This window comes from Embiotoca jacksoni, unplaced genomic scaffold (genome assembly GCF_022577435.1).
Source record: "Embiotoca jacksoni isolate LCO1_2020_lvr unplaced genomic scaffold, fEmbJac1.0.p SCAF_1, whole genome shotgun sequence".
In the NCBI taxonomy this organism is placed as follows: domain Eukaryota; kingdom Metazoa; phylum Chordata; class Actinopteri; family Embiotocidae; genus Embiotoca; species Embiotoca jacksoni.
Genome location: NW_027185229.1, coordinates 19446166 through 19459678, shown reverse-complemented (window position 1 = coordinate 19459678; position 13513 = coordinate 19446166). Strand labels below are relative to the sequence as shown.

At 41.4% G+C, this 13513-nt stretch overlaps 1 protein-coding gene across 2 annotated transcripts in view; it reads right to left on the bottom strand.

Annotated features, from left to right (window-relative positions):
* iffo2b (intermediate filament family orphan 2b) overlaps positions 1-13513 on the bottom strand; it is a 28469-nt gene that overhangs the window by 4136 nt on the left and 10820 nt on the right. The window contains exons 2-7 of one of the 2 annotated variants that reach the window (XM_069146150.1): positions 6483-6543; positions 4182-4277; positions 2562-2732; positions 1393-1541; positions 753-954; positions 515-613 (exon numbers count right to left, since the gene is read on the bottom strand). In XM_069146150.1, the coding sequence (XP_069002251.1) occupies positions 515-613; positions 753-954; positions 1393-1541; positions 2562-2732; positions 4182-4277; positions 6483-6543 (778 nt within the window). The remainder of the gene's footprint in view (positions 1-514; positions 614-752; positions 955-1392; positions 1542-2561; positions 2733-4181; positions 4278-6482; positions 6544-13513) is intronic. The other variant, XM_069146159.1, reaches the window with a different exon arrangement.

Here is a 13513-nt window from a genome sequence, read left to right as displayed (position 1 = left end):
TACTTTTAAGTACATTTTATTTACGTACTTTCACTTAAGTACGTTTTTGAATGCAGGACTTTTACATGCAGTGGAGTGTTTTTGACAGTTTGGTATTAGGACTTTTGTTGAAGTAAAGGATCTGAATGCTTCTTCCACCTCTGCTATTGGGTACCAAATCATCTTGTCGATGTTGAGATATTTCACGACAGAAAAATTAAAGGGACAACCACAGTCGGATTGAATCTTTTCTATACCATGAATGTCTGAAGAAAAATGGATGGCAGTCCATCAAATATATATATATGTATATATATATTTATTTATTTATTTATTTTTTATTTCAGTGTGGACTACAGTGGTGGACCGACAGATCAACATGCCAAAAGTATGGCTGAAATGAAATGGCGAGCTGGTGTATTTTCTGGACTCAGTGATTCATGTTAGGATTTAATATGCTTTAATCTTCTTGTGTGCTGGCGGGTTCACACACTTTCTTTCTTTCACACACAAAAACACACGCAGGTCTGCCTACCTCGATCTCGCCGATGGTCTCCTGGTACTCCCGCTCTCTGGTCTTAAATAGTGACTCTGTTTCATCAATGAGGCTGCCAAGACTTCCATCCTGGGAGTCCTTAGAGAGCACAGACAGAGGCCTCATTCATCATGCATGAGGAAACGTCTTACACAGCACCCATAGCAATGATCTACACTTTGACTTGCATGAGTTTGCAAGCGTACCGTGCACTATCAAAATATTTTCAGAGGCTCACCGGATCAGGGGCCTCAGCGCTGCCGTCGCAGGGGCAGGTGGTTGTGCAGGCCGCTGCGGTGATGCTGGAGGGCACGTTGTAGTTGGTGAAGTCCTCCCACAGCAACAGGGTCTCTTCGTTTTCCTCCCACGTCAGACTGTCGCAGTCGTCGTCGATGTCGAACGTCTCGCGCCTGGCAACAAAGGAGTTATCTGAACAATGTCTGCGTAGGACAAGGACAGAGAAAGGAAAGGAGAGACAGAGCGGGAGGAGAGCAAGGACAAGTATAACGGCTACCAGAATCAGCAAAGGTCACGTGCAGAGAGGAAGAAATGCGCTCGCGGAGAAGACAAAAAGATGGGAGGGGAAGTAGCTTAAGTAAAGAAAGAGCAGTGAAGGACACGACCACAAACTGTTAGCGTCTTATATTTAAATGTTAGTATTAAGTCAGTGGACAGACATGCAGCTGTGCTGAACGTGCATACTGTCTGTTTCTTACAAACAGCAGGGGGAGACGAAGGAACACACGACAACATCAGAAAAAAAAAAAAACACTGGAATGGTTTGGTGTAACTGCAAAGCGCATTCAGTTTCATTCAGAGCAGCGAGGATGTCATTCTGGTGTTTTTGTGCATTATTGGTTGGCGAGGTGTCAACTTACAGCTGGTTGAGCATGCGTTTCATCTCGTCTGTGATGTTAAGTGACCCAGGGACCTCCTCCTCCGAAGGGCTCGGCTCGGCGTCCATCTCCGAGTTCTCCTCGTCGGACACCGCTTTACGCTCTTTTCTCCGGCAGCAGGCCATCGCACCCTAGAAAATGCACACAAACACATCAACACACCACCTGCAGACTGAGTTGCACATACACTAGTTTACTAAAAAATATATACGTACTATTGAAGAATACTGATGGTGTAATGATTAATTTTTTCATATTTTTTTCTCGTTCAAGACCCCCCCGCACTCATCAGCTCCCAGGGAGGGATGTTTGTGAGCATGGGACTTTTTCTTTTCTATGTTTATTTACAGTGACAACACAAAAAAAAAAACTTCTTACTTACAAATTAGAGATGCAACAGATGTAATTTGTACAGGATGTACTCTCGATCGGGTTAAAACAACTTCATAAAGACATGTCAAAAACTTAAGACAAGAAGATAAAACAGTTTTCCTGTACGTGTGGAAGTGGCTGTGTTGTTCATAGTACAAGTATACATATCTGACTTTGAAGTGCTCTTACACAGCTGTTGCATAACTGGATCGACAAATCAATACTTACTTGCTGACAAACAGTAAATTGACAAATTTCATTGAAAGCAGAAACATATAATAACATGTGACACGAGAGAAGCCACCAGCTTGATTCACTGAGGATTTATACCTGAGCTTCAGCCAGCAATGTCGGTGCAATGTAATAACCTTGTGTGCAGCCAAGAGATACCACATCAGCATTTCGCCTTTCTTTGTGTGTGTGTGTGTGTGTGTGTGTGTGTGTGTGTGTGTGTGTGTGTGTGTGTGTGTGTGTGTGTGCATGCGTGTGTGCGCGCATATGTAAGAATCCACACTGTAAGTGTTCTGCATGTCTATGTTTATATGTTTGTGAGTGTGTTTGCTAGCAGTCACGCCTGCAGCTTCCAGGGGTCACTCGGTACACAATCAGCTGGCAACGAAAAGGAACAATATCACCATAGAGTGAGCAACTGGCTGCTCTGATTTCATTTGTGCCGGCTGTTTCCTTTGCGCGAGAATTCGTATTTTTGCTGCGTTTGCGGTCCGATCGTGTGACAAACAGTGAAGCAGCACATGGATCCAACGTGGATGGATACTTGCCTTCTCTGGCAGCGACCTGGCAGGACTGACGCTGAACATCTTTGACATGTCCTCTGAGTTGCGTTGCTGAGCCACATCGCACAGTTTGGCCGTGATGTCGATCCGCCGGCAGATGTCCATGTCTACCCGCCGGGCTTTCTCCTGAATCTTGGAGTCCAGGTCAGACATTTGCTGCATGGGGATGGGAAATTATTTTTGGTGAAAAGTACAATTCAAACATCTTCTCACACTTTGAAAACATACATGTACACGTATCTACTTGATTTGCTGTGGCAGGAGAAGAATTTAAGTTGACTGACATCAAAAGGTTGTTTTATTAGTTGGTGTTGGTTAAAACATGTCCCGTCTGACCGTTGAACGTCTAATGGTGAAATTGACAGCTTTGATTCTGCCGATTTTATACCCAGGTTGGTTTAGTCTGCGTACTACTCAGCCTGTTGTATAATGTCAAAAATAACCACGAGATTTCAAATTTATAACATATAACCTGTGATAGAAACTGGAGCTGTTAACTGTATCTAAATTATCTATCTATTGTGAGTTCTTTAACATCATAGATGTGCAAATCTTGAGTGCCCCTTTAAGGTGTTGTTCTACATTGATTTACATTTATTCATGATATTCCAATCACATTTTTGTTTTATCTGGTTTAAGTCGGTTATCCACTGTTACTGCTGCCAGGAGAATTCTTTTCTCCGTATTGCATCCTAATAATGTCGATGTACTAAATATGCAATACTATTCTGTTCTGATAAGGTTCGCAGAGGCAGATGCGGAGCATGCAGATATATCATCCCTGACACAGTGACAGCTTTAACTGGAGGACCACTCCCTTTTCTGCACAATACCAAGACGGTCACTACGTCCAAAGACACATCCAGAGACTCAAAATACAGCAAGTCTAACCACGATAAGGCATTAAATAATCTAAACCTCCTCAGAGATCCTCTACTTCTACGTCACTTACCCGTCTCTGGATTTACACATCGGGGATAAGGTAAAACACAAAAAAAATAACATGAAAAATTGACAATTCACAGATGCCAAAGTACAGATAAGCAGGATAATTTTTTTTATTTTTTTTTTTATTCACTTTATTAATCCCCTTGGGGATTAATAAAGGATAAACAATAACGATTTCCAAAAACAAAAACAACATCTGACTGTGTTTATCCCTGAGCCAGCACCAGCTGTGACTGGGCCCACTGCAGTATATTACGACTGTATATCACAGCAGAGCAGGCCTGCCAGGGAACAATACAGCGCTGCACAGAACAGGAAGTGCTCTTGATCTACAGCTGATATTTGAGCTCTTTAAAATGAATGTTTGTCTTGCAGGCTTTACGGCTTTATATATTTTTTGTGAACCCAAATAAGGAAGGAAGGAAGGGTGTGTTTAGGATTATTATTTAGAACTGTAGCAATGACAGCCTTTCTCATAATAAGGCTTTAGGGAAGAGCGGAAAAGCAATTGTACCCACTGTGGCCTCTACTGTTTGAATACTTCGCATCACTGCTTTAATTATGGGAGTTAACACTGCACTGTTTGTATGCAAGGAAAGCTTTGTCAAACTTGAGGAAGTGGTAATGACATCACCCTAGAGCTGAGCAAATACTTACATCACTCATCAGGCTCTTGAAGACCACGACTTCAGCCTTCAGTCTGTCCACCTTCTCATTCAGCTCATCCTGGATCTCTGATGAGTCCTGGGCATTCTGAAGGAATTACAACAAGACATATAACAGAAGTCAATGTACTATAACCACCATAATCTCTCCTTACCAAAGTTCAAGAAATAAATTTGTATTAATAGAGTTCAGTAAAACTTGTGTAAAGCTCCATAACAAACATTTATAACATATTTTGGTAGATAGACCCAGGTTACATTCTGATAAGGCCCATATAATAAAGCCTTAAATTGTTTTATATCAGGCAGTCATATTGGTTATTGAGTAGTTTATTGCCCAGAATATCACTGTAGCTTCCTTTTCATATTTACAAGATGCAAAGATGGAACTTTGCTCAAAGAATTTAGCAACACGCGAGATGTTATATAACAGCACTTGTAGTTATACTCTATGAGGGAAGGGACAGAGTATAATAGGAGTAGGAGGATTTATTGGCAACTTTCAAATGAGCACTTCGTATATTGAGGGTGGATCAAAAAGTTCAGAGATTGCTCCCGTTGTGCGTGAACAGTGCGCATCGAACACAGAGTAGCTGTAAGTTTCATGAGTAAGTACTCCCGGGGTCAGACTGTCAACACTGAGATTTACTGTGTTGGATGTTGGAGTTTGAGGGAAAATGACCTGAACTGTGCCACGATGGCACTTAGGTTTCCCAACATGAAAAGGCACCCGCTCACAGCACATTGAAAACATGCAAGTATCTTGCCCACAACAACAATCTTCACTCCTCACCAAACCTACTCACTGTATTTGGCTCCCTGCTAATTCTTTCTATTGCTCAAAAACTTTACACAAACACAGATGCGCGCTCTCCGCCGAAGTTTCAGGTGCGTAAAGAAATCACCGACACACTGCTCACAAAATCATGAGTAACTCAGGTGATAATTTTGATCAAGTCACGAAACTTGGGAGTACTTACTCACGGACGTTATAGCTTCTCTGTGCTTCCTGCACGTCACAATGCTGAGCACTGTTTGCACGTAACAGGAGCAGACTGTGCACTTTTTTATCCACCCGTTGTAATCTACAAGCCTCATCGCTAGGTCTTACTACACGCTGGTCCTTTAAAAAAAAAAGTTGTCTAACATTTGTAATGCATTTTCCTAAAAGATAAATAAAGATTGGAAACAGGGTAACGGTTACCTCTTAAATTCCCTAATTTAGGTGTAGCATCTTGTTTCTTTAATTTGTACATAAAACCAAAGGTGGACTGACTGATTTTTGGCAGGATATAGTGATTGTATGAGTCTCGTCATCATCGTATAGTCGTCCAGCGCCAGACAGATGCGAGAGACGTATACATTTCCTCAACTAAATCTCACACAGAAAGTAACTTAAGACTATTTCCCAAAATGTCACTGGTAATTTTACCTGTTTTAGAGCATCACATTCACAGCCAAGCCTTATATTTGGTCCTTAACTCATAAATGTGGACTCAGTAGTCAAAGGTCATATTTTACAAAGACTAAAATGAAGACTAACCCTGTTTATCCGTCACTGCGAGAGCGCCGGCTTTTGCCTCTGTATTCACTGAGCACATGATAATAGTCCTCTGGCTCTGGGCCCTGAACAATAAATGGCTGTTTGCGCTGAATTTACTATCTCTGAACATATTTCTGCCTCCTCCATACACAGCGACATCTGCCTGTGCTCTAAAAGGTTAACGCCCTCAGGGGGGTGGCACTCCACCTCTCTAGCAGGGGGTTTTTGCTGACCCAGAATCCAAGACAAACACATATGCTGTCACCGATCGATGTGCGCTAAAGCAGAAAAAGGGAAGGATGCCAACTAGATTAGGTACAAACACCAGCTGGGATGGTGTATGTGTTGTGGTTGTGATATAGCCTTAAGGTGTGACACTTTAAATTGATTTTACCTCTACTTCTATTTCCTTTTGCCTGCTCTGAGCAGAAGCATAATGGTAGACAGCTGGTGATATTTGATGGTCATATCTATATCTAGGCAAACAGGCTCCTCTTGATGGGTTTGTAATATGGTTTTTCTAATCGAACACACATCCTGCTGGTTACAGCTACTTCTAGTCCACACAGCATAAAGCACCACTAAGAATAAGTTATATGTGTATGTATGTGCTCTAGTAGCAGTTTTGACAGCGCGTACACACACTTTCCCTCGGATTTGATTTGTGTGCATGTAGTAAATGACCCTTGGCAAGATGTCAAATAGCTGTACATGTTCGCTGAATATATTTTATCATTTGTGTTTCCCAACCTGCTGCAGGGATTCCACCGTGGACTCCAGCTGCTGTCGTTTGGACAGCTCCTCCTCCCATCTGCAACACAGAGCACAGAGGTGGGTCAGTTACCGCTGGGCCTGGTCCCCCAGGGCCCACCAGACAAGGTAATGGTACTTTTGTGGGGATAATACTACCATCTCTGATTACAAAATGCCCTTGACAGTGTGGGATCACACCCCCCCCCCCCCCCTGTTTTTGATCTTTTGTCTCCTTCCTCCTTTGTATGTTCATCTTTACAACTCCACTGCCTCAATAAAAACTTTGAAGAAGAATGTAGCTCCAACCTTTTACAAATATAACTAACATTGTTCTGGACTAGTCTTTGAACCTTTGAGCAACTGCAGGGTGGAGTAGCTCTGCTACAGCCTGAATTCCTTCATGCTTGCATGCTTCAATCCTTGTGAAGTCTCGGGAGTCGGGAAATCTATTTGTCACTTGCGAAAGCCTAAAGCAAATACAAATCTAACAATGGTTTGGACCGAGATTAAACTTAGATATACTGCGGAGCTTAATGCTACCAAAGCTGAAACAAATTAGTGAAATTCTAATATTTATTGAAGATAAGGTAGGCTGAATTATTCATCATATCATATTCACTGGCTGGGCAGACAAGTCAGGAAGAAACAAGCAGCTTACAATTTATGTTTAGTAGATTTAGAGGCAATATATAAGATGACATAACGCAAACAGTTTTCAGCTTTACTAGCCTCTCTGCATGGCTGCACTTAAGTGTGGTTGCTTTAGGCTAAATGATAATATCAGCATGCTATTCCGCTCACAGTGTCAATAGTTTTGCATAAACCAAAGTAGATGCAAAAAGTAAATATAGTTATTGAATTTCATCCTGAGGTGGATATGAATGTTGGTACCAAATTCAAAGTCAATCCATCAACAGTTGCAACATTTCACTCAAATCCACAAATGTCAACCTCGTGATCACACGATTTCTCCCCTGAAGCTTAACGTCTGCACTGTATTTCATGGCAATCAACCCACAAGTGGTGGCCCAACCAACTGACACCGCCATCCAAAGAGTCACGCCACCAGCGATGCTAAAAATAAAGTGCCGGGCCCTCTGATTGGCCGCAAGCTATGATTCGCAATCCAGGTTCCCTTTCTCTTTCTCTCTCATCACATCACTCTTCTGCAGCATGGCAGCTATGTATAAACAAAATTAGAGGCCAATTTAATTGCCTCGCAGTATGTACAGCACACAAAGCACATAGGGCTCAGCCTGCTGCAGCATGCTCAAAACACACTCGATTTGGGACCTGGGATGTGAGATAGCAGGCGTGCTGAGTCACAGATGCATCCAAAAAAGTCCCATCAGAATGGACAAGAAACTCATTCAGGAATATGAAGTAACCACACATGTGATGAGGACCACATGCAGCGTGACAGAGGAGGATAAAAACAGGAAGCGGGTTTCTGTGTGTGTGTGAGAGAGAGAGAGAGAGAGAGAGACTGGGTGAGCCAGTGGGGACATCTGTGTGTAGTGGTGTATGTAACACATGCCTGCCCATATAGGTTTACTGGAAGGGAGAAAGCTGACATACGATGACCACTATTGAATTCTTGGGACATTAGCTCAGCCGTAGCCTTTACCATGGAGAACCACAAACAGCCAGAAGTCACAACATGCATCACTAGAGATTCACTTTCCCAACAAAACTCAGCCTTGTTTCCATTCAGGACCCACTGAATGTCCACTGTCTAATTAGAGACAAGTATTCCTTGGCAGGGCGTGCCAGCTCGCCCCTGTGATTGAAGCCTTGCTCTAAAAATGCTGGCAAAGGCGCTTCACAACACTCGGCCAGTCTGCCGCAGGACTCTGGCTGAGGTCATTTGAGTTTACAACTGCATCACAGCCTCTGCAGACTCAAATCACATCATCTGCATCTCTCGTGTCGTCACTTCCCGACTTGTCCACCACAAACCTTTCTGTCAGACTGTGGGTGATGACCGGACAACACGATTAAATCCAACTGCCGATGGAGGGGAAGCCTCTCTTTATCAACAGTATGTCAAGGCTGTTTATGTCATCTATCAAAGGCAATGGAGTCATTGAAGCAGCAACAGCTACCACATTATTTGGACCAGTAACAAATTAGCAATCCATAAAATTCCACTGGAAAACCAGATACCATTTTTAAGCATCCTGATAAAAAAATGTCTAATCCAAGCCACACTGACACTACAGCATAGCAAAGGTATTCTAGCTGGCCTCTCTGCCACTGCTGTGGCTCTGGTTTTTCTGCACCTTTGGCGTGACTGAGTCCAACGAGCGCACCGGGAGTCTCCTTACAAGGACAAAGACAGCAGGAGGGTTGGAGCCTGTGTCAACTCAGACGTCTGTGCTCTCTTTCTCTAATAAATTAAAAACAGCAGCGTGACAGATGTGTTACATCTGCCTGCAAATTCAACTGGAAGTGCAGTGGTTTTGGTGGCAAGACTACAATTTTATGCTTGGCCTTTGTCAAGAACCACATAAAGATATTTAAAAGCTTTTTAAAGAATAAATTGTGTGTTTTGGAGTCACTGCACAATTTTTTTTAAATCTACGAGTAATCTAAGAGTAAATCAAGGGGAATGTATTTTTTATTTTCAGTTTTGCACTATGATGTTTCATATTAGTTGCACTGCAGTGGATTTCCTCAGATCCATTTTTTTTTTTTTTTTTTAAATCCTTTATTTTCTGTGATTCATGTAAATCTAAAATCTGAGAGAACTCCGCAGTGCAACACTGGAAGAGAAAAATTAACTCTCACTTCAAACAGACATTTTCTCATACATTTCTTTTCGTCTGTTGAACAATGGCATTCCTGCACTGCTTGCCAACTAACACTCCCTGCCTTGTGTGGTGTGTCTGGACTCATGTTTGCACGCGAGCTGCCTCAATGTTTTCCCATTGATGCGCCCCAGGACACGGAGCAACTTTACAAAACATGTCCGCATCCAAGTCTGATGCACTGATGTTCTCAATCTTGATTGTTTTTAATGATAGTGCTCTTGGTGAACGTTTTGTGGCACTCCAAATGATTTAATGTTGACGCTTGATTTATGTCTGCCAGAATCTAAATAATTGCAGGTGACTGTCAAATGATTAATTATTACTTCAATTATGAAATGTTCCAAAGGTCTTACGTTGTGACCACTTTACTGTTATACAACAGGCGCTGAATACCGAAAGGACCACAGGGAAAACACTGAGGTGTGGTTGCATAGCATACCGGAAAGCCTCTGTTGCTCATAGCGCATAAAACTGAGACAACACCCTGCTTAAGCTATACAACATGCTGGAAAGTGTTAGTCCATGGATGCTCTTAATAACAGACATCAAACTACAAGCACAAACACGTGCATTAGAGCAAATGACGTCCCTGTGGTTCAAAATTGTTTGAAACAACTGTGTGGTGACCAATGGTAACCATGTTCCTTCATCCTGGTTTACATCAGGTGTTCAGGAAAAATTTGATTTTTTTTTTTTAAATTTTTTTTTTTTACTTTAAGCTAGCTTAGAGTTGTATTGGTGCTCTATGTGTGTATATAGGTTGTAAAAGTAATTATACAATTTTTCTTTCAATTATTTGACAGTGTAATGTGGTCCTGATTGGATAGTTTACCCAATTAAAATGTAGATGGGTGGATAGATAGATGGACGGACAGACAGACGGACAGACTTTATTGATCCCATATACCATATTTCTTTTAAGGGGTTTATTACGGAGTACGATTTTCTGAATGTTTTGCAGTTAATATGATTTGAATTTCTATATCAATCTGTTTAATATTAGTTTCTAAAGACCCAAAGTATGTAGGAATTTTCAGCAAAAACACTGATGTACTGTATCTTAAGTAAGTGAAAGTTACTAAATTATTATTGGTAAAATATTACTACATTGTCAATCATTTTAAGTTGACTGCACTTAGTTTGAGTAAATAGTTTAAAGTCATCTTATAAGTTTTCAAATTGCAAATCTAGCTGAGTTACAGCAAATGATGAATGAAGTTTAATAAACTTACTATATTAAATTGAACAAATTGTTCATTCTGGGCGACTGAGCCATCATTAGAGACAGACTTGCTTCTCTTTTAGATTTTCTGTAAAATAGTATAAGTGTGTACTGCTCGAGGAATTGAATTCAATACCTTTGTCATGGTTAGAATTGTTTTCATTATTATGAGAAAAAACAACCAGTTTTAACTCATGAACAATGCACTCTGGGAAGTCTGCTAATATATTAGTTATGTTTCCTTTTAAATAAAAGAAATACAAAAATTTGACATTTCAAGTTGAATTAATCAGAAAATTAACAAAACATTTATTTAAAAGAAGCGAATTAGAAAAGATCAGTTAGCACAACTACATTCCTGTATGATGTTTAATAGTGTATAAATTGCAATATGATCAAAAACCTTTACAAAACCTAAAAATAGAATTCCTCATCCTAAGTAAGACTCATACTAGCTACTGACATCTGATTTGCTAAATAATATTAACACGCTTTAATTCTTTATTTGTAAAGCCTTAATTCATTTTTTAAATGTAAATTGTTATAAGAGCACAAATCATCATGAGTCTTACTGTAATCCCAAATAAGATATTTTAATGGAATCATAGCAATTAATCCTCATGAGGGCAGGCAATAGTAAAACAGGAAGTGTTGCATGATGGCAAGAGGATGGATCAATACATGCAGGACAAACACTTCCATTGAGCTGAGCTGCTTGTATGAAATGAGGCCACAGACACTGTTGATAAATCACTGCTCACAGCACACGTGATTCCTCCAATGGAGCGCTATAGGTTTGAGGTATATAGGTGTCTGTATAGTGTTTTCTCCATGACAGCAGCGTTCCCCATTCCTCATTTACACAGAGTACAAGTGGGAGATGTAGCTTATTTTCAGCACATTAATCCAGCAATCTTGGGTTTATAGGAAGAGCCTACTGGAAAGATGCATCTGTAGCACAGACATGTGAAATTGTTGGCAATGTATGGCTTTCCTGACGATCACTTTGGTCATCGATTGAACGTCATGCTTCTCTGTAATCAATAGCCTCCCCAGACTCCATATAGAGACATGTGTGGCATACTAATGAGGCAGCTGTGGACCGGACCGGCAAGTGTAGCTGCTCAGGAGCCAACCGTCTGGCTGCTCGTGGTCTCCGCTGTTGAGACGACACCCCAAGGTCGAGGCTCATTTCATTTCTCTGCTCCATCTGACTCCAACTGCCTCCCTGACCTCAATACATATCTTTAACACAACCACGCACACATACGCATTTGTCTACAATTACCCTGTCATCTTATTGCCATGGAAACCATGCCACCGGCCTGCGTCTGAAAGGGATGCAGATTAATTCCTCGCTTATTCGATCATGTAAAATGTGCACTCAGGGGATCATGAGGATCGTCGTTCACTGGCAGATGAGTCTTCTGCTTTATGTTCCACGAGGACCGCCAGTCTTAAATATAGTCCCTCTACCCCAGACAGGACACAGACACCACCAGGAGGAATGTCCGCGTTGCTAAGTGACTACAGGCATTTTCCCAGGGCACTGATATTAGAGGCCCTCTGGGATTCAGCAGATGCTGGTAGCTAATGCAGGAAACTGTGTTAAAACACACCTACTTATTATTGTTGGTGTCTCAGAACTCTGAATAATGTTTTTCATGCGAAGAGTGTTCAACATATTTTTTTTTTATAATTGATTAAAAAAGCATTTCAAATATATTCACAGAGCATATTCTACTCCTGTGGTTTATCTTTTATATTTTCAAAGATATGGTTTGTGATGTTTCAGGTAACAATATTCCTTGTTTACCATTTGATTCTCTACTTAATTAATCAGAATTATACGTGTATGTTACAGGCTGGACAGCTGCAAAACAAGACTAAGGGCTCTTCAAGGTGCAATCCAAGAATGTTCCTCCTGTGCTGCGAGCAAACAGAGCACAGCGCAGTAATGGGCATGAAGCAGGTACCAGCAGTAACTTTGGTAAGTATTCCAGATTATGTCACTTAATCAACATTGCCACCTTTGTTAAATATGTTTCTGTGAACACTGGTACATTTGCATTTGCAAATTTACCCAAAACTTGAGCAGAGAACACGTAACATTTTGTTTCAAACTCTGGAAATCGGCGACGTTGACCCTTGAAATGCTTCAGATAGCCTACGTAAATGACACAATGAGCAAGGCGAGGTGGTTTGAGTGACATTTGGAATTCAAAAGAGCATAACGTCTTTGCAGGACGACAACAGGTCAGGGCGACCCTCTACAAGAACCCCCAGCAATGTCAAAGAAATTAAACCAATCATAGTATGACAATCCAGGAAATGGCTGACGTCATAAAGGTGTCATTTGGAACAGTTCAAAATTCACATCCAATGTGAACTTGTGCTCCGTCACTACCAAGTTCCTGGCGAGGCTCCTGACTCCCGAGCAGAAGGAGAATCAAGTCAAGTTCTGCGAGGATCTCGGTCAACAGGCCCAGAAATGACCCAAACTTCTTACTGAGGATTATCACCGGTGACGAGAGTTGGGTCTTCACAGTGGAGGAGCCTGCAGTCTCCAACACTCGTCACCTGTGATGTTCAGACGCATCTGAAGGAAAATATTTGTCACAATCGATCTGAACTGTGAAGTGATTGCATTTGATTTCTCCAACATGACAATGCACCTACAACAACATCACAATCATCACTCGACACCACCTCTACTCAAAGGATTTGGCTCCCAGCAAGTTCTTTCTGTTCCCGAGAATGAATTTTGAGCTGAAGGATCGCCATTTTGACACTATTAAGGAGATCCAGCGCAAATCATAGATGGTGCTTGACGTGTTAATGAAAGAGGACTCCCAGGAAGCTTCCCAAGTGTGACAGAAGAGCTGAGAGCAGTAAATCGTAGGGACTACTTTAAAGGGACGGCTCCTTGATCAAAATCTGGTACAGTTTTTGGATGTTTTAAGTGGTGTCTTTGAACCTTTGGATCACACCTC